Below are 25,893 nucleotides of genomic sequence, written 5' to 3' on the forward strand. Positions count from 1 at the left end.
AGTGTTCCTCTAAACCTGCGAGAAACCGTAAGAGACAGAAGCCACAGAAGCCCAGCGTTTCCAACAGCATGCGAGCGATTCCAGTCTTTCAAACCAAGCGTGTTTGATTTATATCATGCTCTTAGTTTTCTTTGGCTGTTGAGGTTATTTTTCATGCTTTTAATTTAAAACCACATCACACATTTTTCTTTGCAGATGAGAAAATGTGCGGCAGAAGACCTCTGTGTGTGTTGATCTGTGTGTTCTGCTTCTGTTGTAAGTAATCTTCTACATGTGTGTGTCTCTGATTGTGTTTGATTTAGTTATTTCAAGGTGTCATTGTTACAGTGTAATTATATTTAAGCACTGATTAATAATAATTAACAGCACAACTATATGGTTAGGATAGGATTAGGTTCTGGTTTAGGGTAAATTGCATGTACTTGTGCATAATTTGCTGTTATTACTATAGTAAGTACATGTAACAAGGACACTTTGTACTTGTTTTACAGCACAGATCGTTTCAAAAGCAGAATAACAGAATCAATTTTGCACTGCTAAAAGATTCTTAAATCAAGACATTTACTTGAGAACCAAAATGACGGAAGATAAAAAGAAAAATCAAAACTAAGTGACTTTATATCTAACAATGGGGTCAGAAAAATAAGCTTGTTTTCCCTTTGAATTAAAATGTATTTTTCTGACCCCACTTTGTTTAGTGAATGTTTAGATACTTAAGGAAATATTGTTTTGCAGTGTGCAAACTAGAAAAAAGACAATGGTTTCATTAATTAGCTTAAATCAGTTCAGTGTTGATTCTTGTTCAATAACTTTGTGAAGTTCATCAATTATGATTTACAGGTGCTTTGAAGAGAGAGCCTGTTTTCAGCATTCAAGGTAAGATTCCATTGTTGACACACATGTGCATTAAAAACATTCTAGTACATGAAGTGTGTGAGTGAATGAGACTGTTTTCCAGAGCTCACGGTGACTGGGGAAGACCTGAAGAATTGTGGGGACAATGTGTGTGTGATGTCCAACGCTGAGTGTCCCACAGAATCAGATGTTCTCACTGCAACTCCTGGTGCGAGTGCTTTAATGAGCCCGACACGGGCTTATCCTCATATCTGCAGCTGGTTCAGTTTTAATGCCCATCTTTGTTCTCTAGAGAGATTTGTGAACACGTCATGCCACTTTCTGTCCCGTGAGAAGTCGATCACCTGCAGGTGGCTTCAGAAGACGAACGGCGTCCGGACGGAAACCACCAGCACCTTCATTTTCAGACGGTAACGGTTTCATTTCATCAGTACGGCATGCTTTAGTGTCAGATGCATCAGAAACCTGTCGAAGCTTGATTCCACCATGGAATAAAAAATAAAAAAGATAATTGCAAATTTGTATCTCTCAATTTTGAACGTCTTCTCGCAGTTGCGAGTATGCTTATCACAATTCTGACATGTAAACTCGGAATTATGAGTTATGTCGCAATTCTGAAAAATAAAGTCATAGTCGCAATTCTGAGAGAATTGCAAAATATAAACTCACAATTGGAAGTTATAATCACAATTCTGCAAAACAAAGTCCAGTCGCAGTCATTTAGAAATAGTCAGAATTGCAAGTTATAAAGTCGCAACTCTGAGAAATACATTTGGAATTCTGAAAAATAAAGTTGCAATTCTGAGAAACAAAGATTTAAACTCACAATTGCGAGTTATAAAGTAAAAATTCTGACAAATAAGGTTACATAAACAAAGTTACATATTTTGAGAAACTAATTCGCAATTGTGACTTTTTTCTCAAAATTGCGAGTTTATAGGCTATCTCACAATTCAGACTTTATTACTCACAATTGCAAGTTTATAAAGAATTTGCAATTACCGTTTTTATTTTTTTTAATCCCGTGGCAAAAACAAGCTTCCATAGAAACCTTCATTAGACCAGCTGAAAATAAACTAATTCGTCTTGATACGAACTGACATGCTAATATAGTTTTTGTTTTATAGAACTGACAGGATTATCTACTGTCCTGCCATTTTAAATTTCTATTCACGTTTCAATTTAATCATCAAGTCAAAGAGCGTCTTCAGCCGGGAAGAGTGGTTCTCGGATGTCTATCCTGTGATCATTGAGGAAATCGGTAAGATAAGATGACAGCAGGGGTGTAGAAAGTGCTGAGACATTGTATTGAAAGTTGAATCAGCATTTTATAGTTGCTTTTAATGTCTTTATAGCTAAGTACCTACTCAAAAAAATACTTGAGTGAAAGTAAAAAAGTATCTGCATTGAATTTTACTTAAGTATTTGAAAGTTGAAAAATTAAATGCTTTTCAATAAAGTTCGGGATGAGCCTGTTCAAATGATCTATCCAATCAACATGTCATCAGCAATTTACATGTCTATCCTCAGCATGAGAGGAGGCCAATATCTATATATACACTCAACTCACCGACATTCCTCGACAGTTTTTCATCATCATTAAGTCCAAACATCATTGGGTTATGTTGGAGCTTTTACCAATGAATTAATGTATAATGTTTTTCATCATCCCTCCACCACCCCGACTCCTCACTCTTGGCTGGTTCCTACCACAGACAGGAATACCTTTTAACTCTATCTGACTTATTTTTAATTGCGAACTTGTGAAAATAGACTTTTGAAAACTAGAGACAGTACAGATTTTCTCATTATAGTATTTGTAAAGAAACCTGAACCGTGTTCACACTCCAGTTCATCCATTTATGGTGATGGTTATAATGAAAACATTACTGTAGCTATGGCCTTTATTACTTTTTATTTCATTTTAGCATAAAATAAACCCTATTAATTATGGTGATAAACATGACACTGATGATTGTATGCTCTGATGTGTTGGGTTGTGATGTATTGTGTTGTGTGATGTGATGTGATTGGTTGAGATTGTTACGACCGCTAGGGGTCAGCCGCAACAGGAAAAGGAAGAGAGTCACACTACCAGAGAGATGATGAGTAATATGAATTTTATTGACCATGAAGTGTTAGCGTCAGGGGCAGACAAGGCCAAAATAACAAACAAAACAATCTTCTTTTAGAAACTAAATAACCTTAAACAAAAGAAAGAAAAATGAAAATACAGTTTAACTTACCTAACTCCCTTACCCATAAACAAAGTGAAAAATAAATACAAATAAATTGGTGTCAAACCCCCTATATCCCTTAATATGGTAACAATTTATATACAAGAATGCTTACACACTTATTTAAAAAGTATCAGGTTGACAAGTTAGAATCGGAATCCAAAGGCGTAGTCAATCGGGCAATAGTCAGAAGAAAACCAGAAGTAGGATTACATTCAACAAACACTCACTCAGTTTCACTAACGACCGCAAAGCACAAAGTCAGCGAGGCTCAAAGGCAACCATGGTGTGTCAGGGGCGGTCCTTATATCCAGGTCAGGTGTATAGCAGGTCCAATCACAGTCTTCCACAGGTTAACAGAGATAACGCCCATCTGAAACACAAACTTGTCTACACACAGAGAGAGAGAGAGAGAGAGAGAGAGAGAGAGAGAGAGAGATACCCACACACAAGGACAATTGATACAAACATGAAATATCTCAGGGTCATAACAAGATGTAATGTGATGTGCTGAAATGTGTTGTGTTGGGTTGTGTTGTGATGGGTTGTGATGTGATGGGTTGAGATGTAATGTGATGTGTTGAAATGTGATGGGTTGTGTTGTTTTGTGTTGTGATGTGATGTGATGTGATGGGTTGTGTTGTGTTGTGATGGGTTGAGATGGGTTGTGATGTGATGTGTTGAGATGTTGTGTTGTGTTGTGTTGTGATGGGTTGTGTTGTGTTGTGTTGTGATGGGTTGGGTTGAGATGGGTTGTGTTGTGATGGGTTGAGATGGGTTGTGATGTGATGTGTTGAGATGTAATGTGATGTGTTGAAATGTGTTGTGTTGTGATGTGTTGGGTTGTGTTGAAATGTGATGGGTTGTGTTGTGATGGGTTGAGATGCGTTGGGTTGTGTTGAAATGTGATGGGTTGTGATGTGATGGGTTGAGATGTAATGTGATGCGTTGAAATGTGATGGGTTGTGTTGTGTTGTGTTGTGTTGTGATGTGTTGGGTTGGGTTGTGTTGTGATGTGATGGTTGTGATGTGTTGTGTTGTGTTGTGTTGTGTTGTGATGGGTTGAGATGGGTTGTGTTGTGATGGGTTGAGATGTGATGGGTTGAAATGTGATGGGTTGTGTTGTGTTGTGATGTGTTGAAATGTGATGGGTTGTGTTGTGATGGGTTGAGATGTGATGGGTTGAAATGTGATGGGTTGTGTTGTGTTGTGATGTGTTGAAATGTGATGGGTTGAGATGTGTTGGGTTGTGTTGAAATGTGATGGGTTGTGTTGTGATGTGATGTGTTGAAATGTGATGGGTTGAGATGTGATGGGTTGTGTTGTGTTGTGATGTGTTGAAATGTGATGGGTTGAGATGTGTTGGGTTGTGTTGAAATGTGATGGGTTGTGTTGTGATGTGATGTGTTGAAATGTGATGGGTTGTGTTGTGTTGTGTTGTGTTGTGTTGTGTTGTGTTGTGATGTGATGTGATGTGATGTGATGTGATGTGATGTGATGTGATGGGATGTGATGTGATGGGTTGTGATGGGTTGTGATGTGATGGGTTGTGATGAAATGTGATGGGTTGTGTTGTGTTGTGTTGTGTTGTGTTGGGTTGTGATGTGATGTGATGTGATGGGTTGTGATGTGATGGGTTGTGATGTGATGTGATGGGTTGTGTTGTGATGTGATGTGATGTGATGGGTTGTGATGTGATGTGATGGGTTGAGATGGGTTGTGATGTGATGGGTTGAGATGGGTTGTGATGTGATGTGTTGAAATGTGATGGGTTGTGTTGTGTTGTGTTGTGTTGTGATGGGTTGTGTTGTGATGGGTTGAGATGGGTTGTGATGTGATGGGTTGAGATGGGTTGTGTTGTGTTGTGTTGTGTTGTAATGGGTTGATATGTGATGGGTTGAGATGTGATGGGTTGAGATGTGATGGGTTGAAATGTGATGGGTTGAGATGGGTTGTGATGTGATGGGTTGAGATGGGTTGTGTTGTGATGGGTTGAGATGGGTTGTGATGTGATGGGTTGAGATGGGTTGTGATGTGATGGGTTGAGACGGGTTGTGTTGTGATGGGTTGAGATGGGTTGTGATGTGATGGGTTGAGATGGGTTGTGATGTGATGGGTTGAGACGGGTTGTGTTGTGATGGGTTGAGATGGGTTGTGATGTGATGGGTTGAGATGTGTTGTGATGTGTTGTGATGTGATGGGTTGAGATGTGATGGGTTGAGATGTGATGTGTTGTGATGTGATGGGTTGAAATGTGATGGGTTGGGTTGTGTTGTGTTGTGTTGTGTTGTGTTGTGTTGTGTTGTGTTGTGTTGTGTTGTGTTGTGTTGTGATGTGTTGTGATGTGTTGTGTTGTGTTGGGTTGTGATGGGTTGTGATGTGATGTGATGGGTTGTGATGTGATGTGATGGGTTGTGATGGGTTGTGATGTGATGGGTTGTGATGAAATGTGATGGGTTGTGTTGTGTTGTGTTGGGTTGTGATGTGATGTGATGTGATGGGTTGTGATGTGATGTGATGTGATGTGATGGGTTGTGTTGTGATGTGATGTGATGGGTTGTGATGTGATGTGATGGGTTGAGATGGGTTGTGATGTGATGGGTTGAGATGGGTTGTGATGTGATGTGTTGAAATGTGATGGGTTGTGTTGTGTTGTGTTGTGTTGTGTTGTGATGGGTTGTGTTGTGATGTGATGTGATGGGTTGTGTTGTGATGGGTTGAGATGGGTTGTGATGTGATGGGTTGAGATGGGTTGTGTTGTGTTGTGATGGGTTGAGATGTGATGGGTTGAGATGTGATGGGTTGAGATGTGATGGGTTGAAATGTGATGGGTTGTGTTGTGATGTGATGGGTTGAGATGGGTTGTGATGTGATGGGTTGAGACGGGTTGTGTTGTGATGGGTTGAGATGGGTTGTGATGTGATGGGTTGAGATGGGTTGTGATGTGATGGGTTGAGATGTGATGGGTTGAAATGTGATGGGTTGTGTTGTGATGTGATGGGTTGAGATGGGTTGTGTTGTGATGGGTTGAGATGTGATGGGTTGAGATGGGTTGTGATGTGATGGGTTGAGACGGGTTGTGTTGTGATGGGTTGAGACGGGTTGTGTTGTGATGGGTTGAGACGGGTTGTGATGTGATGGGTTGAGATGGGTTGAGATGGGTTGTGATGTGATGGGTTGTGTTGTGTTGTGATGGGTTGAGATGGGTTGTGATGTGATGGGTTGAGATGTAATGTAATGTGTTGAAATGTGTTGTGTTGTGTTGTGATGGGTTGTGTTGTGTTGTGATGGGTTGTGTTATGATGTGATGGGTTGTGTTGTGTTGTGATGGGTTGTGATGTGATGGGTTGAGATGTGATGGGTTGTGTTATGATGTGATGGGTTGTGTTGTGATGGGTTGTGTTGTGATGTGTCTGAATGTTGTAGTTCAGGCTCCTCGGCCGGTGATCACGTCTGTTAACGTCACAGACTCGTCAGTCAACGTCACATGGTATGGCGGGACAATAACTAGATGCCGAATCCGCTACAAACGCCTCAACACAGAGTCATGGACAGAAAAGGTCAGAAATGACAGAAATAGCTTGAAAATATGTTTTTGTTGTGTGGGTGCTTTTATTTTATTTTATTTTATTTTATTTTATTTATCTTTTTTTATATTATCTTTTTTACTTAATTTTTTATTTGATCATTTTGATATTTTACTTCATTAGATCTCTGAATCTGATTGATGATGCTTAGAGATGCTCATTGAAGTAAAAGCTTCTGTTTCCACGTCAGACTGCCTCAGAGAAGTCTCTGTTCGTGATTGACGGTTTACAGGCCTTCAGCGAGTATCTTCTGAGCGTCTCCTGCGTTCATGATCACAGCCGGTGGAGCGACTGGAGCGAAGAGACACGAGTAAAGACGTCAGAGAGCCGTGAGTGAACTATCCCTTTAATGTAACGACATTCACACAGACTGAAGTTTCCTAATGTGTTTGAATCTAAACCTATAATGACCATTTTCCTGCTGTCATGTTCTTTTCCATAAACACACGAGGTCTTTGGCTTGTGTTTGCAGCGCCGTCTGCGCCTCTCGCGCTCAGTTATTACGTGGCTTCAGGTGTAAACTCCGGGGTTCGGCCGCTGCTGCTTCTCTGGAAGGTAATATTCTTCAGGTGTGTTTGTGTATCGTCCCTCGCGTGCCGTCAGTCTTCAGTCGTGTGTGTTTCTGAAGGCTCTGGACGTCACAGATGCTCGAGGACTCATTCGAGGGTATAATGTGTCTTACATGCCCACCAAACAGCCCTCTCTGAAGACAACCATCAACACCACTGAGCTCACGGTAGATTCTGTTTATTTTATTGTATTTTATTTATTTGAACTTTTTACATTTTTACTTTTATTAATTACATTTTGATTTTAATGTTCATTTAACTTGAATTTTTACATTTTAAATGTAAATTTAAAAAAAAAAAATTGTTATTATTTAAATTGTACAATTTTAGTTTTGTATTTGTTATTGTTTTGTTTTTGTTTTGTAAAAAAAAATATTTCCTTCTATTTGATGTTATATATTTATTGTATTTATATATACTTTTTGTTTATTTTAATTTATACAGTCGTGGTCAAAATTGATGGCACCCCTGATAAATATGATAAAAAATGGCTGTAAAAAATAAATCTGCATTGTTTATCCTTTTGATCTTTCATTCAAAAAATTCACAAGAATCTAACCTTTCATTGAAGTAAAAGAATTGAAAGTGTGGGGTAAATCACATTATAAAATAAATGTTTTTCTCCGAAACACGCTGGCCATAATTGTTGGCTCCCTGTTATTAAATACTTTTTGCAACCTCCTTTTGCCAAGATAACTGCTCTGAGTCTTCTCCTATAATGCCTGATGAGTTTGGAGAACACCTGACCAGAGATCAGAGACCATTCCTCCAAACAGAATCTCTCCAGATCCTTCAGATTCACAAGTTCATGTTGGTGCTTCTTCTCTTCAGTTCACTCATCAGGTCAGGGGACTGGGACGCTCATGGCAGAAGCTTCATTTTGTGCTCAGTTATCCATTTTTGTGTTGATTCTGATGTTTGTTTTGGACCGTTGTCCTGATGGAAGATCCAGCCACGGCCCATTATAAGATTTCTAGCAGAGGCTGTCAGGTTTTGATTTTTTATCTGCTGATATTTGCTAGAATCCATAATACCATGTTTCTGAACAAGAAGTCCAGGACCTCCAGCAAATAAATAGGCCCACAACATATAAGATCCAGCAGTGTATTTAACCGTAGGCATGGGGGACTCTTCATCCCTGTGTGACCCAAACACATCTGCTGGGTTTGCTGCCAAAAAGCCCTTTTTTTTAGTTTCATCTGACCACAGAATCCGGTCCCTCTTGAAGATCCAGTCGTGTCTGATCACTGAATATGCTGGAGTTTATTTTTGGAGGAGCGAGGAGGATTTTTCTTGAAACCCTCCCAAACAACATGTGGTGATGTAGGGGTTGTTTGATAATTTTTTTTAGGCTTTCTGACCCCAAGACTCACTAATCTCTGCAATTCTCCATCTGTGATCCTTGGAGAGTCTTTGGCCACTCAAACTTTCATCCTCACCGTCCATTAAGATAATATAGACACACGTCCTCTTCCTGGCAGATTCGTAACATCTTTAGTTGATTATAACTTCTTAATTATTGCCCTGATGGTCAAAATGGGGATTTTCAATTCTTTAGCTATTTTCTTACAGCCACTTTCTATTTTGTGAAGCTCAACAATCTTTTGCTGCACATCAGAACTATATTCTTTGGTTTTATTCATTGTGATGATTCAGGGAATTTGGCCTTTGGGCTTCCTCATATTTAAACTCCTGTGACACAAGAAGTCATAGCTGGACAATTTCATGTTCCTAATCACCCTGGTGTGCTAAAAAAGGTAAATATTAATAGGAATATACTTCTGAGATATTTTTCTCATAAAAAATTCTAGGGTTGCCAACAATTACGGCCAGCGTGTTTTGGAGAAAAACATTTATTTTATAATGTGATTTACCCCCCAATTTCAATTATTTTACTTCAATGAAAGGTTAGATGTTTGTTTTTTTAATAAAAGATCAAAAGGATAAACAATGCAGATTTATTTTTTACAGCCATTTTTTATCATATTTATCAGGGGTGCCATCAATTTTGACCACCACTGTATATTATTATTTTTTATTTGACATTTTATTAATTAATTTTATATATTTTTTAGAATTTTATATAATTAATTTGTATTTTATTTTAATGTATATTTTAACTTGAATTATACATTTTTAAATGTATTTTATTTTTAAATTTATAAAAAAATATTTTTTTTTTATTATTTTGTTCATTTTCATTTACATTTTTATTTATTTATTTTTATAGATTTTTATTATTTTTTATTATTATAATTGTTTTTATTTGACATTTTATGAATTAATTTTATATATTTTTTATAATTTTATGTAATTAATTGGTATTTTATTTTAATGTATATTTGAACTTGAATTCTACATTTTTAAATGTATTTTATTTTTAAATTTATTTAAAAAAATTCTAATTTATTATTTTGTTAATTTTCATTTACTTTTTTTATTTTTTTATTATTATAATTATATTTTTATTATTTTTTATTATTATAATTATATTTTTATTATTTTTATTACATTTACAAATGAACGAGAGTCCTCAAGTCTTGGTGTGATTGTGATAAACGTGTGTTTATGAGTGTTTATGAGTGTCAGGTTGTGTTAGACGGATAGAGGAATGATGGTGTTGTTTCTGAAGGCTGTAGTTCTGGTCATGGCAGAGGAATATGAGGTGACCGTTTGGGCTTATAACAGCGCCGGACACTCGCCTCACCGCCGGCTCCTCATCGACGCGTCTCGTTCTCACGGTGAGCAGACGTCTCTCTCATTAGTGTGATTCATCTGTAGTGCATACTTGATAGGTAAGGCAAGTTTAATAAAATAGCACATTTCATACACATTGGTAGTTCAAAGTGCTTTACATAAAAGGGATTTTAAAATAATCATAAAATAATCAAAACAAATGCATAAGAGATAAAATACTGGATTTAAAATGCATTAAAGGGATAGTTCACCCAAAAATGAAAAATAGTCATTCTTTTTTGAAGTCCATAAAAGTGCATCTATCCATCATAAAAGTGCATCTATCCATCATAACTAGCTTCCGGCCAAACGAACGTTACGTGTAATGCACAACTTATGCAAGTAATGCGACGTACTGCTGATATTTATGCTACGCCATGACACACTTTGCTTCAGAAGGCCTTTATTAACCCCCCCGGAGCCGTGTGGAACACTTTTATGATGGACAGATGCACTTTTATCATGGATAGATGCACTTTTATGATGATAGATGCACTTTTATCATGGATAGATGCACTTTTATGATGGACAGATGCACTTTTTCATGGATAGATGCACTTTTATGATGATAGATGCACTTTTATGATGATAGATGCACTTCTATGATGGATAGATGCACTTTATGATGATAGATGCACTTTTATGATGATAGATGCACTTTTATCATGGACAGATGCACTTTTATGATGGACAGATGCACTTTTATGATGGATAGATGCACTTTTATGATGATAGATGCACTTTTATGATGTATAGATGCACTTTTATGATGGACGACAGATGCACTTTTATGATGGACAGATGCACTTTTATGATGGACAGATGCACTTTTATGATGATAGATGCACTTTTATCATGGATAGATGCACTTTTATGATGGACAGATGCACTTTTTCATGGATAGATGCACTTTTATGATGATAGATGCACTTTTATGATGATAGATGCACTTCTATGATGGATAGATGCACTTTATGATGATAGATGCACTTTTATGATGATAGATGCACTTTTATCATGGACAGATGCACTTTTATCATGGACAGATGCACTTTTATGATGGACAGATGCACTTTTATGATGATAGATGCACTTTTATGATGTATAGATGCACTTTTATGATGGACGACAGATGCACTTTTATGATGGACAGATGCACTTTTATGATGGACAGATGCACTTTTATGATGATAGATGCACTTTTATGATGATAGATGCACTTCTATGATGGATAGATGCACTTTATGATGATAGATGCACTTTTATGATGATAGATGCACTTTTATCATGGACAGATGCACTTTTATGATGGACAGATGCACTTTTATGATGGACAGATGCACTTTTATGATGATAGATGCACTTTTATCATGGACAGATGCACTTTTATCATGGACAGATGCACTTTTATGATGGACAGATGCACTTTTATGATGGACAGATGCACTTTTATGATGGATAGATGCACTTTTATGATGGATAGATGCACTTTTATTATTTTTAAGAGCCAGGACATTTAGAATTTGTCTGAAAGAAGAATGTCATATACACCTAGGATGACATGAGGATGAGTAAATCATGGGCTAATTTGAACTATCCCTTTAAAAACAAATAAGAATTGGGCCTACATAAATAAGATGATACACAGATGTGTGAATGTGTGTGAATTAGTCTGTATGATGCAGTGTTTTGTGAGTTGTGTAAGGATCTGGATCGTGTTCCCTCAGATGTGCGTTCGGTGAAGGCTCTCTGGGTTTATTCTGACGGCTCCTCGCTGCGGATCCGATGGGATCGTGACGTCACTCGTGTAAACGTCAGCGAGTTCGCCATCGGATGGAGCGCCGTCACGGACCCCGGACACACACACTGGCAGCGAGTCGACGGATCCACGTTCACAGCCCGTCTCACAGGTCTGGGATTATAAAACATGTCTGGCACACATTTAATCCAACAAGCAAAATAAACAAGCATTGATATCTAATGCATTATGTGTTATTTTAGAGCATTAATATTTACAATATGGTTTTATTTGTTAACATTAGTTGGCTGCATTAGTTAACATGAAATAACATGAACAGCATTTATTAATCTAAGTTAATGTTACTCTCAACATTTACTAATACATTATTAAGATCAAACATTTTGATGATTTCATTCATTAAACAATCAGATTTTTATTAACTAACATTAATAAATACTGTAAGACTATATTGCACATTGTCAGTTCATGCATTAACTATTGTTAAATATAATATAAAGTGTTACCAAGATTTGTAACATTGTAACATTATTTTCATGGCTTATAAACTCGTGTCTCAAAATTCTCATTACTGTAAAGTGAAAAAAAATCTTTTAATTATTGTTACTTTATTGAAGTTGTTCTATTTTGATTTAAAGAATAAATGGTTGTATTACCGTATTTTGTTCACTGTAATCAAGTAAAAATGACCGTATTAATGTACGTTACTTCTTTAGCGGACACTTTTATATAAAGTGACTTCGAAATGAGGAAAATTCAACAAGCAATTAATCTTACAGTAATAAAAATCTGAGAATCTTTTAAAAAATCATTTCACTGCAAAAAATGCATTTTAATTTTCCTCAGTGTTTCTGTCTCGTTTTCCAGCACAAATATCCAAACATTCTTAAATCAAGATACATTTACTGGAGAAGAAGCAAAATGACTGAAGATATTAAGACTCATTTAATGAAAAATGCATCAAAATTAATGCTTAAAACAAGAACAGATATCTGCCAATGGGGTCTGAAAAATAGCTTATTTATACCGTTTATTAAAGTTTATTTTTCTGACTCCATTGTCAGATATTTGTTCTTGTTTTAAGCACAAACTCACTTCATTTTGATTCATTTTTCAGACTTAATATCTTCAGTCATTTCTTTTGTCCAATAAATGTATCTTGATTTAAGAATGTTGAGATATTTGTGCTGGAAAACAAGTGTAAAATACTGAGGAAGAACATCATTTTTTGCAGTGTTGTGTTCAAACGTGACCTGGATATGATTTCTTGATATTCTCATACACATATGAAAAGCTTATTTATAACATAAATTTGCATCTAAATGTAATCTCATACATCATGTAAGGCCTCAAACAGGACGAGATCTACAACATCAGCGTGTTTCCCGTCTACGGCTCTCTCTGTGGGCCTCAGACCTCCATCTCTGCCGATCTACAACACGGAGGTAAAGGACGACGCACGTATAAAAGCTTCACAAGCTATTGACGGATGTCGAGTTATATCCTCTTACTTTGCTCAGCTCTGTTGGATGTGGGGGGATTTCGCCTGGTGAACGTGTCGCGCTCGTCTCTGGCGGTGCAGTGGACGTGGAAGGAGGCGAAGCCGAGAGTTAAAGTGCTTCAGTACAAGCTCGTGCTGAGAGGAGAACATGGAACTGAGTGTAAGTCAGTCTGGAGTCAAGTCACCTCATTTATACAGCGCTTTAACAATATTCATATCAAACTGAGTGTAAGTCAGTCTGGAGTCAAGTCACCTCATTTATACAGCGCTTTAACAATATTCATATCAAACTGAGTGTAAGTCAGTCTGGAGTCAAGTCACCTCATTTATACAGCGCTTTAACAATATTCATATCAAACTGAGTGTAAGTCAGTCTAGAGAGAATCTCGTTCTGTTCTCGTGGGTCAAAATGACCCGAAGCCCTAAAATTATACTTAATTATTTTTTATTTTTTTCAAAAAGCTTATTTTATTTCATTTTGATATTTTTTTCTATTTTTAAATGCATTGGTTTTTTTTACCTTTAAATGACTAGATTTGATCAATAAATAATACATAAATAATAATTTAATCACATTCCTCACATTCTTTCAACTTAAATTCAAAATAACTCACAGTTTCATGCATAACCCTTTTAATTCATCTCAGAAGATCTTACATTGTGTGTCTTTGCCGACCTTTTGTGTGAAAATAATAATGTAACATGATATTTCTTGACTCTATATGGCCTTATATCTCTATATGGAGTAAATGAGCTGTTCCTCTGGGTCCTAAAGTCAGTTTCTCTTCAGAATGCATTCAGATACACATGTAGACATTATTAAATAATTTTTTGGTAAAGTTTCAGCAGTTTTAGTTTGAATTTTGAGCATTTTGGGGGGTTTCTATGTGTACTGAAGCATTCCTCGCATTCCTTTCATTCCTAAAGGGGTCAAAATGACCCGCGACGGAAGGATTTGTTACTTTTTTAAATTTCAACCACAAAACTATCCAACAAAACAAAAGTCCTGGGGTCTTGAACCCCTCTGATGAACTCAATTAAAACATTTCTGGGTTAAAATGAGCCGAGGGAAGGATGAGGGATTAATCTCTCACTGAATTGTTCTCTCAGCTCTCTCAGTCTTCCCAGATCAACATCAGCACTCGTTCCTCCAGCTCCAGCCAAACACCAGATACTCCGTCTGCATACATGGAGAAACTGAGACCGGGAACTTCTCAAAGGCCAGTCTGGACGTCAACACACCACTGATAGGTCAGAGAAGATGTTCTGCAGACCATGATCTACACTGAGTGACGTTTGATGGCGTTTGACTATTTTAAATCTGACCTGAATGCAGAAACACTGGTTAACCTAGGATGTTTTTCTTGAAATTGTGGGACTGTTTCTCATTTAGGGTCATGAACATGCCTGCAAAGTTTCGACACTCTGATGTGTCGTGTAACGTTTGTACAAAATTTCAATGAAGAGTTTGATGTTAGCGGGTCAATTTGACCCGCAAATGTAATTGTTGAAGGCAATGCACAAACCAAATTAAAATGAAAATAATGTATTTTATGTCAGTTTCTCAAATATCCTCTGAGGTACATTAATGCACTTATACATACTCTTTTATTCAAAGAAATGCACGCTGTGGTTATTAATTCATGCATGTGAATTTAGCTGAGAATCAAATTGTACTGGAAAACAGTGTAACACAACCTCACGTGTCTTATTGCTTTTAGAAACAGTTCAGAAGACTCGACAGAGGAGGATGATGTTACATCAAACATCATTTGTAAATCATTCATTCATGCATCTTTCTTTATTTTTCAGATTATAATGAGTTGATGAGATTTGTCCTTCCAGTGGTTCTCCTGCTTCTCGTCTTTGGGATATTCTCCGTGTCATCAATGACCGTGTAAGCACCGATCCCCTGTGGAAATCAGCCTTTCAGTGTTTGTTGTGGCTCCAGTAATGGCTCTGTAAATCATTTACACACAGATGCAGGAAATATTTCCTCCCTGTCATCGCCAATCCGAGGTTCAGTCTGATCGGACGCTGGCTTCTCAACCCACATCTGCAGGTCACTCTCAATATTTACCTTTAGTTTGACAATCATTAGTTTTAATTAAAGTTTCCCTATTATGCTATTTTTATTATTATTTTTAGAACAGGTTCACAAGCATTCAAGGTCTTTCTCCACTGCAGCATCAGCTCTTTTCTCTCAGTGTCTGAAACGCTTCGGTCGAAGATTCAGTCCCTCTAAGCCCCGCCTCTCTGAGAGCTGCTCTGCTGTGATTGGTCAGAAAGCAAACGCTCATTATCATATCTGAATCTCAGCTCTTGATCACAGTGATACGAACAGTAACGATGGCGTGGGTTTTACCGTATCAATCTCAGAAAACAGCGTCTTCTCGACATGAACAACACGAACCAAACTCTTCCAGTCTCAAAGATACACTACAGAGTTTGAGGGCGGAGCTAAGAGACGCCATTCAGCCAATCAAGACCAGAGGCTGGCATTATGCAAATTAGTTACAAACCTACTCAGGTTCAGCAGGACGAGTTCAGAATTCAGAATCACTTCTTTAGGAGACTAAAACTCCATTTATCTTATCTTAATATTAACGTGGCAGAGCTTTTACATTCACAAACCGCTCAATTACTTACTGCATGAAAGGGAATGTCACAAAAAGCATAATAGGGCACTTTTACTTTCTTACCAAAGTAAAATACAGTAAGAAAAGGCAGATTCTGTAGATGATGTGTGTGATGTTAACAGGGCAGTGGAAAGATCTGTGTGCTGAAGCTGGAGAGTGTGTTCCCGTTCGACCAGCAGACGGAGAAGAACCTCATCCAAGTGGAGCACCGCGTGTCTTTGATATCCGAACACGAGGACGAGATCCCATCACAGATCTGTACGACTCTGTGGAAACACAACTTGGACGCTCACACTCCCGCCAGTCCACCGGAGTACGTCGACTTGCCCTTACTAGCTGATCGAACTGATTATGTTCAAAATGGACAAATTGTATCTTTCTGAGAAAACCTCAGACGGAAATCTACATTGCTTTCAATCTCATCTGAGTCGACTCAACGGAGGTTTCAGAACAATCTCACACAACTTTCACTCGTTTCATGTTTGCATTTGTAATATACAATATTTGATGAAGTCGTGTGTTAACAGAAGCGGCGGATCTCGACCTGAGAGCCTTACAACAGTTTAAAACAAGATTATACAACAACAACAAAAATCTTATTTCATGTTGCTATAATTTTCAAATGTTCCCTTTTAAACTCGTAATTGCACGCTTACATCTCACAATTTTTTTTACATTTTTTTGTTTTATTTTGTTTCCGCCACAAAATAAATTCACATTTCAATTTAATTCACACTTAATTGTATAGCGTTTTTCATACTCTTTATCTCACAACTCTGACTTTTTATCTCGCTCTTGCGAATTTATATCTTACAATTCAGAACTTTTTTTCACAATTGCGAGTTTAAATCTCACAAGAACATTCTTTGGAAAAAGGTTTGAATTGTGAGATAAAAAGTAGCAATCACCTTTTTAAACTCGTAATTGCAAGTTTACATCTCAGAAAAAAGTCTTAAATTCAGTTTTATCAAATATAAGGCCATGTTTAAGGCCTTAAATATGAGCTTCTCTGAGAAATCCGTACAGCAAACCCATCTAATCTGTTGTCTGTTACACGTCAGACTAAGATTGCTGTGGGGAAAACCTAATACTGTCAAGTTAGCACTTTTAAACATCGATCACCTAAAAATAAATCACTTCTAGTCAACGACTTAACCACAAACAACCTGGATTTTATGTTTCTAAATGAAACCTGGCTTGAAGACACGAAACATCCCCTCCTAACTTTACTTGTATGAGTGTCTGCAGAGGTGGGGGTGTAGCTGCGATATTTAAAGATATCTATCAACGTAAGCAAATATCATTTGGGAATTACCCTTCTTTCGAATATCTGGGTACTGTGTTAAAGGTGCTCCACGCATTTTACTCATCATTATTTACAGGCCTCCAAAATACTCAGTCCTTTGCTGAGGACTTTACAGAACTGTTATCAACAATTACCTCAGAGTTTGACTGTTCTGCCATTGCTGGAGATTTTAACATCCACATAGATAATGCAGAGAACAATATGGCAAAAGAAATCAAAACTGTTTTAAAAACTTTTGATCTGACTCAGCATGTACACGGACCCACACACACTCTAGATTTACTCATCAGTAAGGGTCTAAACATTTCATTTATTGTTATTAAGGATGTAGCACTGTCTGATCATTTCTGTATTTTCTTTGATATATTGATCTCTCCTGCCACTGAAGCTAGATCTGTGTCTGTCAAGAAGAGATGCTTAAATGAGAACACTAGTGTACTATTTATGAAGGCTATATCTTTAACAGCAAGCATATCTGCAGACTGTTGATTTTCTCCTCGATATTGCTCCTGTGAAAGTCAGGAAGAAGAGTGGCAGACAAAAAGCACCTTGGAGAAACTCAACAACAGTGCAAAATATGAAAAGACAATGCAGAAAAGCAGAGCGCATGTGGCGGAAGACAAAACTTGTAGTCCATTATAACATCTACAAAGACAGCCTTCATGCTTTCAATATGGAACTAGGCAAAGCTAGACAGACTTTCTTCTTAAATATTATAAACAGAAACATAAACAACACATGCACTCTTTTTGCTACTGTAGAGAGACTAAAGCCTGATTCGGACGGGACTAGTTTAACATGGAGAGGGTAAAGTAATAGTTACCAGAGATTCTCTGTGATTTTAGTCCCGTCCGAATGTGCATCTCAGTGATCATTATGGACAATGTCAGTAAAGATTACGGCGACCTTCAGTAAAAAGGTCTGGAAAATGGGATGCGGATTGATAGGGCAGTGAACCCGAGTCAGTCCTAGAGCTCCTCCTGTCCGACTTTAGGGAAAATTTGTGTCCATCGGAGACGTTCAATAGAATTCTTAAGCGCGCTGAATAAACACACACACACACACACACAGTCTAAGAGTAAAACTATATGCAAAATAAGATACACCGGTGTTTGCCAGATGAGAAGTTTATTCTATATATCATCTTTTTACTACTTAACTTCATTTTACTCTAATTCATTTTATAACTGTATCATTTATCTCTTTTAACTCATTTTATAACTCTTTTAATTTCCCTTGCTTATATTCTATGCAAAGCACTTTGATTTAACAGTGTGATATTTCAATTCCTTTCTATGTAAAGCATTTTGAATAACTGTTTTAATTTTCCTTGCATTTATTTTGTGATTATTTTTATTACTTTCTATGTAAAGCCCTTTGAATTGCCATAGTGTATGAAATGTGCTATATAAATAAACTTGCCTTGCCTTATTTTAATTTATTTTCTGACTTTTTGAAGAACCATGATTTCCAATAGTCTTTAATCAAGGAAGCTTTACTCTAAAAGTGTGATTTCTTGAGCTGGAAAAGTCAATAAAATCATATCTAAAATGTATAGTTCCATGGGCATTTTTATAATTAATGCACATTTATCTAGTCATGCCAAGCTCGAGAAATCTTTTATCGGGTAGAAATTGAGAGTAAATAAAAATACAAAAATCTTTGAAAATTGTAGTATGTATACAAAAATACATACATTTCATCATGCGTCTCCATCTAGACTTCAGCTTTTCCATTATTTCATTGAACCATTTCAGAAACATGATTTAAATAATGAAAAAGCTGAAGTGTAGATGGAGACGCATGATGAAATGTATGTATTTTACAGTTACAGTATTGTGTAATATCAGTCATGGTGCTTCCTGTTTGCAACAGCGTGTGTTAAAATACACAGAAATGTATGAATTTCAAAGTTTGACTTCTCATGGTAAATCGTTTAAAGTCTGAGTTTATTTGTGTAACTCTTCACGATGCAGAGTGTGTTTCAGTCAGAGATGAGTGTGTCAGTGATCGCCACTATGAACATGTTGGTCAGAAACTACATCTGGTGCTTGTAATGATTTACAATATAAGGATATCGAACATTTTCTGCTGTCATATCATGATTTTAATTTAATTTCACTTCTATAATCTCCAAAGTACAGCCGATTGATTCAGTTCAGAAGAAGCTGATTAAATCATTCTGATTAGTAGATCCGTACAGAGCATGACGAGGATCAGAGGTTTGCGTTGAAGCCAGTCCAGTGTTTGAGCAGGAGGTGTGCGATGGACTGTCGGTGGGGCATGTTGAAAACCGCACGCTTGTCTTTCACCAGAGCGTCGATCACCTGAAAAAAGGATGGTTCTGTTATTTAGTGATGGCAATTTCAAAACACTGCTTTTGTTCCAAATCACTGAAATCATGTGACTCTGAAACAGCGAGTCACATGATTTCAGTGAACAAGGCTTCATTACGTCATAACCGTTTCAAAACAAATGGAAAGTTCAGTGGTTCAGCGCTGGGGATGATGATCTGTCACTGAGAACCAATGAACAAGTGTCTGTGGGTTTTACCTCATCTCTGATCAGTTTTATACATTTGTAGACATGTTAATTAGACATTAGTATATTAAGATGAATAATGGTAGTTAATAGTCTGTTACTGGTCTGTTTAGCTGAGCCGTTCATAGAACAAACAAAACAAACCCTGACAATTGATAAAAGAACATCTAAAGACTTGATAATCTTATTAGATGATTAGATCATTGAGTTTCCAGTAAGTCTGCATTGCAGTGTGTTCAGGGCGAGTGTGTGAGCGACGCACCTGTTGGCGTGTGAACCAGCGCGCCTCTTCGATCTCGCTCTCGTCCGCCGTGACGTCAGTGGTCAGAGCGACGCAGTGGCAGCCAATCATCAGGCAGGAGGGCATCGGCCAGGCCTGACTCGACAGGTACTGCACGGGTCCCACCTGAACACCACTCTCCTCCAGAACCTCCCGCCGCACCGCAGACTCCAGCGCCTCACCTGAGCCGCACACGCGTCACATGATCGTCAGCAGCCAATCACACGCGTCACATGATCGTCAGCAGCCAATCACACACAGCGCATTCTTTCAGATGCACTTTTATCATGGATAGATGCACTTTGATATGTCAGAATCTATGAATTCACATTCATTTTAGACTTTTCTTCAGAAAATTCTCTAGAAAAAGTAGGAATTGCGAGATAAAGTTGCCATTTTAAACTTGTAATTGCATTTCAGTTCAATTCACAGTTTTTATTGTATAGCATTTTTCACCTCACAATTCTGACTTTTTATCTCACGCTTGCGAATTTATATCTTACAATTCTTACAATACAAGTCTAAATGGTAATAAATATCTTAGAGGTACACTGTGTAATTTTTAGCGGCATCTAGTGGTGAGGTTGTGAATTACACCCAACAGAAGTTATGGTGGCCAACAGGAAGTGATGTCGTCGTCTGAGACAGCAGAGAGTAGCCAGTTAAGCTTTTTACAAATATAAATTAAGAAATTATGTTCCCTTAATTATTCAGTAAAACGATGTTATTGCGAATGTTATTGTTACTTGTTCATCATCGTGTCAGTGTTTTATTCGCTTCTTATCATGAAGAACAACATTGTGACGAAACGCGTTTGTCCGTTCAGGGCCACCGTAGAAACATGTCGATGTAAGCGGACCCGCGGTGTGTGTGGAGAGAAACGCCTCATTCTAAGCTAATAAACACATAACGCTTCATTATGTAAGATCTTTATACACCACTGAAAACATAGATATATGTCTGATATTGCATTTCTGTCAACAGATCCTCCTAAATATCACACACTGCACCTTTAAATGGCATAAGAGAAGTTTGGAAGCTTAAGATTTGGGTTTCAGATACCTGGCTCCACGAACCCGGCGAGGCACGAGAACATTCCTGGAGGAAAGGTCTTCTTGCGCCCCAGCAGACACTGATTCCCATCGGGGTGAAGGACTAACATGATCACCACCGGATCTGGAAGTGCAGATGGACAAGCCAGACGTGTGAAAGATCATATTCCCCGAGCTCCGGCTGAGCCGTAAATGGGAGTTTACTTGCCAACTCTGGGATAACAGGTGTTGTGGACGCCCTGGAGACTTCTGCAGCCTGCTCTCAAACAGGTCCTCTTGTAGCCGGCCTCCTCTACTTTCGTGGCGCTGCCACACGTCGGGCAGAACCGGTACCGGCTGTGCCACGCGAGAACGGATCTGGCCTGAGCCACGACGCCTGTGCGTGAAAGCATGATTCATGTAATAAATAAAGCACATCTTACATCATAAACTATATTTACAGTCAAACCAAAACTTATTCAGACACCAGATATAATTTCTAATATTGTTTCACTAGTGTGATCAGGACACTATAGTTCATTTATGTAAGTGAGGAGAGCAAAATAAAGTAAACTGTGACATATTACACCCAAATATTCTTCATTCAGTGACTACCAGTGACAATGGGACCAAAACTGATTCGGACACTTTGAGCTGATCATGTTTTGCTGAAGTGTTTCTTCTTTAATTGCTAATGCTCTTTTTACACACAGACTGAACAACATGAAGCATTGCTTGGTGATTGGTTGAGCTAAACTGGTATTATCTAATTGTGTAGTTAATTATTATTTTTTAATATATATTATCTGGGTGTAATATGTCACAGTTTACTTTATGTTGCTCTCCTCACTTACAGAAATGAACTATAGTGTCCTGATCACACTAGTGAAACAATATCTAAATCTGGTGTCTGAATAAGTTTTGGATTGACTGTGAGTTAATAAATCCCACCTGCATCATCGTCACTCAGCCTAAAAAGTCCCGGCATCACTCCCGGAAGGAAAAAACAACCGGGATCTTCAGCTTTCAGGAATTCTGTAGGATCGTCCTCAGTATCGAGAGCGAACCACGCCAGCAGATTATCCTCCTTCTCCTGCTTCTCCTGTCTCTCCACTCCGAGGAAAACCACCACCGTGTCTCCGTTCTTCAGCAGCTCCTGGACTCGCGGCGCTCTGAGTTTCCAGAGCCGGGTTTCTCCCGCTCCCGACGACACCAGAGGATTCAGCTTGTGGAAGAGCAGGAACACCGAGTCTGGAGAAGCTTGTTTGGAGTCGAGCCACTCCGAGTCGCTCCGCTTGACGCTCATTCTGTCCAGAAACTCTCGGTTGAAGAACGTGTCCGGCTGTTCCCTGGCGGGGTCGGGAAGAAGCCGACGGAGATCGGGATTGGGAACGCTGGCCAACAGACGGGCGATGTGTCGGTGACCCCAGAACTGAGCCACATCTGCTGCCGTCTGACCCGAGCGGTTCGTGCCGCTAGTGTCGCATCTGAAAGAAAGAGACGATAATCTCAGGGTGAGAGTGAAGCTAAATCAGATAATCTGCATATTGTGCTTCACGTCAAGTCAGATTAAAGGAGTCGTTCACTTCAGAATTTTATTTTTTTATAAATGGCGTTTGACTCAGTGTTTACAAAGCAAACGTGCAAAGACTAGGTCTGTTCTTACGCCTACGTCCCGCTTGACCTTTCAACCTGATTACGTAACGTGTGTCGCATCACAGTGAGTGCAAAGACCAGCATTTGTGGTTAAAAAAGTATAAAAATGTTTATTTAGTTCTAAAATGTCGGCTGGTTTGTCTAGATGAGACTCTTATTCCTCGGCTGGATCGTGTCGAGACTTTGAAGCTGCACTGAAACTCACATCTGGACCTTCGACCCGTTGGACCCCATTGAAGACACTATATGGAGAAATCCTGGAGTGTTTTCCTCAAAAACCTTCATTTCTTTCCGACTGAATAAAGAAAGACATGAACATCTTGGATGGCGTCGGGAGAGTAAACTATCAGGAAACTTTAATTCTGAAGTGAACGACTCCTTTAATATGGAGTATGCCGCCAGTATGAATATTTAAATGCTGTTGCGTTCCCCTGCGTTGAATATTAATGCTCTCTCCTGTAGTTGGGGCAGGTGTCGGTCTCTCACCCGTGGGACAGTAAGACTTTGGCCACGTCGAAGTGTCCGTTTCTGGCAGCCAGCATTAGCGCGGTCCAGCCCTGCTCTCCTCGCTGGTTCAGGAGCTCTGCGGACCGAGACATCAGGACCGACACCGTCTCCACATCTCCTCGAGACGAGGCGTCCAGGAACCGGGCCAGCAGCTCGTCTGAGAACATCTCTGAGAACGCTAGCGGGAAACTGACACGCCACTGATTCATCATCACAACTTTACAATCAGGTCCCATTAGTTCACACTCACACATGCATCGCTCTAATGTTAACAAATGAATCCTTATTATAATGTGTTACAGAAACTTTTAAGGTAAAAGTATGCATAATTTTACTAATATGTATGTATATCTATGCATATGCAGTTATTTTTTTACATTGTATTGTTTAAGCAAGAAAACTCCATAAGGTGAGTGTATCTATATTAACATTATTCATTTAGCAGATGCTTTGGTTACACTTTATTTGGTAATACTTTATTTTACAGTGTCCTTGTTACACGTTACATGTAGTTACTGTAGTGATAACTATAAATTATGCATAATTACATGCAACTAACCCTAACCCTAACCCTATAGTAAGTACATGTAGTTAATAATTATTACACAGTACTTAAATGAATAATTACACTGTAACACGAATACCTTAAAATAAAGGGTTACACTGATGTAGTGACATTGTACTTACTCAAATAAGTACTAGGGATGAACAGATATGAAAATTTGGGCTGATAACGATAACCGATAATTCTTTAAATTTGAAAGCCATGTCCCAAACACACAATTACAATTATGTCATTACAATGTTATGTAGCCGATATGACACTGTATTTTCCTTTTTTGAAGTGATTTCAATCATATTTCAAGCAATTCATAATCCTCATGTTGAACAGTGCGCATCTGAAGAGTCCATTATTTATCGGCTTTAATATATCAGCCAAATTTTCTTATCAGGCCGATAACGATAACATTAAAAATTAACATATATCGGCGATACCGGTATATCTTGCATCCCTAATAAGTACTGAGTATTATTCATTAATTATGTACTTACTATAGAGTTACGGTTGTGGTTTGGTTTAGGGTTAGTTTCTTGTAATTATGCATAATTTACTGTTTTGACTACAGTAAGTACATGTAGTAACGTGTAACTACATCACCTTCAAATAAAGTGTTCCCGATGCGTTTATCCAAAACGACTTATTGTACATTCATTTTAAGCAAAAACTTTAATTTACTTACATTTTTACAATTTTTAAAGCAAGTTTAACATAACAAAAATATGTTCTAAGAACGTTTTTATAATGTTCCCATTAAGTTATGAAAACATTATTTCTGAATGTTCTCTAAACGTTCAAAATATCTATTTAAAAAATAAAAATAAAAAATGTTTTAAAAATGTTTGTTCTTGGTCATGTGAACGTTAAGGGAACATTCCATTGTATCATTATTCAAACAATATGGAACGTTACATTTGAATGTTCTCTGAACGTTCTGAAACAAGTAGGAAATAAAAAATAAAAAATAAAAAAACGTTAAAATTCTATAGACTATTATGAAGTATAATTTCAGTATATGTCTTTTTTAATTGACATTTTTGGGGCAATATGAACTAGATATTGAATCTGGATCATCATTGGATAGCCTAATGGAAATATATTTAAATAGTATTTATATCCACGTTTCTGTATTCCAGATTGATTATGTCAGTCCAGCAACACGGTAAACGATTATTGTATATTAATTTTATATTTTATTATCTGGCATTCCTCCACATAACAACAATATAGTGTTTATGCATTTTATTATTTATTAAAATTGCCAGAAAATATAATTACTCACCAGACAATCTGTTAACTTATTTCATAGGTTGGGCTGAAGTTCAGAGTGATTTTGATGTTTTGTAACGCGTCTGTTTGCCTGTCGCTCGGTTATGACGCACTGAAGCGCCTGTGATATTCTCCTGCGCAAGCGCGACACCTAGTGGAGAGAGCCGGTAATTACAGCATATTGTAAATTTTGGACAGTCACAGACTGAATTTATTTCTCATATTCCTCAAAACCAGTAAATCAACAGGTTTCTGCCTAAATACTTTAAATTAATTTTGTAGAAAAACATAAATTATACCTATACGACTCTTGTTTTAATTTTTCAAAAAACAAACAAAAAAAGATTTTCATGTAGAAGTTGCAGTGGATGTTGAAGGAAAGCGAGGTCGAGCACACAGATCTGCACTCATTCTTTTTCACTTTCCTATTAGCAATTCTAACATTTGCAAAACAGAATATGTATGTTTTGTCTGGTATCCATAACCAGTCAATCCTGTGAACCGCGAGTGTTTTCTGATAACTATAAATAGCTAATCTTCTATCATCAGTTCGACTGAGAAAGCCAGGAAGAGCCGAAGCCGAAGTGATGTTAAAAATGAGTAGAGTTGGTTTATTGAAAATCTCTGACCAGTTTCGTCTGACCAGTACAAATTCAACAAGTGTTATTACACCAAAGCACAAGAACTTTAAAATGTTATACTTTAAAAACCTTGTTTTGAAATTGTGAAAACAATCGGATTAAATCAACAGCAGAAAGAAAAACAAAAAAAGCAATATATAAACATAAAATGACAAATTATGTAATAAAATGAATACATGATAAATCAAACGACAACTACATGAATGACTTACGATTATAA

At 37.6% G+C, this 25,893-nt stretch overlaps 2 protein-coding genes across 4 annotated transcripts; one reads left to right on the top strand and one right to left on the bottom strand.

The window, feature by feature from the left end:
- Positions 1–18,620, top strand: LOC311065857 (interleukin-6 receptor subunit beta). Its single transcript, XM_084086667.1, has 17 exons — positions 1–255; positions 841–876; positions 959–1,063; positions 1,148–1,265; positions 1,983–2,116; positions 6,519–6,652; positions 6,870–7,008; positions 7,152–7,234; positions 7,308–7,415; positions 9,881–9,989; positions 11,712–11,894; positions 13,090–13,188; positions 13,264–13,404; positions 14,355–14,495; positions 15,057–15,141; positions 15,225–15,306; positions 16,006–18,620. The coding sequence occupies exons 1-17, from the start codon at positions 204–206 to the stop codon at positions 16,264–16,266; spliced, it is 2,010 nt and encodes a 669-aa protein (XP_083942793.1). The 5' UTR covers positions 1–203; the 3' UTR covers positions 16,267–18,620.
- Positions 18,119–25,146, bottom strand: nudt12 (nudix (nucleoside diphosphate linked moiety X)-type motif 12). Of its 3 annotated transcripts, none has more exons than XM_084086681.1 (7): positions 25,046–25,146; positions 23,184–23,393; positions 21,993–22,528; positions 21,271–21,438; positions 21,073–21,186; positions 19,993–20,192; positions 18,119–19,516 (listed from the first exon to the last, which is right to left on the bottom strand). In XM_084086681.1, the coding sequence occupies exons 2-7, from the start codon at positions 23,369–23,371 to the stop codon at positions 19,406–19,408; spliced, it is 1,317 nt and encodes a 438-aa protein (XP_083942807.1). In that variant the 5' UTR covers positions 23,372–23,393; positions 25,046–25,146; the 3' UTR covers positions 18,119–19,405. The 3 variants fall into 3 exon arrangements, with proteins under 3 accessions (XP_083942807.1, XP_083942808.1, XP_083942806.1); XM_084086682.1 differs by having other exon boundaries at positions 23,184–23,404; positions 25,046–25,143; XM_084086680.1 differs by lacking the exon at positions 25,046–25,146 and having other exon boundaries at positions 23,184–23,576.
- Positions 25,147–25,893: the final 747 nt, after the last annotated feature.

The sequence above is a fragment of the Abramis brama genome (assembly GCF_963993115.1).
Source record: "Abramis brama genome assembly, chromosome: 16".
NCBI lineage: Eukaryota > Metazoa > Chordata > Actinopteri > Cypriniformes > Leuciscidae > Abramis > Abramis brama.

Bases quoted from the DNA above. Each gene is read 5' to 3' on its own strand.
- LOC311065857 (XM_084086667.1), top strand. From the start codon at position 204: ATGTGCGGCAGAAGACCTCTGTGTGTGTTGATCTGTGTGTTCTGCTTC. The intron at 7,235-7,307 runs GTAATATTCTTC...GTGTTTCTGAAG, and splicing joins CGCTGCTGCTTCTCTGGAAG to GCTCTGGACGTCACAGATGC. The intron at 7,416-9,880 runs GTAGATTCTGTT...TTGTTTCTGAAG, and splicing joins TCAACACCACTGAGCTCACG to GCTGTAGTTCTGGTCATGGC.
- nudt12 (XM_084086680.1), bottom strand. From the start codon at position 23,458: ATGTGTGAGTGTGAACTAATGGGACCTGATTGTAAAGTTGTGATGATG. The intron at 22,529-23,183 runs GTGAGAGACCGA...TCTTTCTTTCAG, and splicing joins AAAGTCTTACTGTCCCACGG to ATGCGACACTAGCGGCACGA. The intron at 19,517-19,992 runs GTGCGTCGCTCA...TCCTTTTTTCAG, and splicing joins GCTGGTTCACACGCCAACAG to GTGATCGACGCTCTGGTGAA.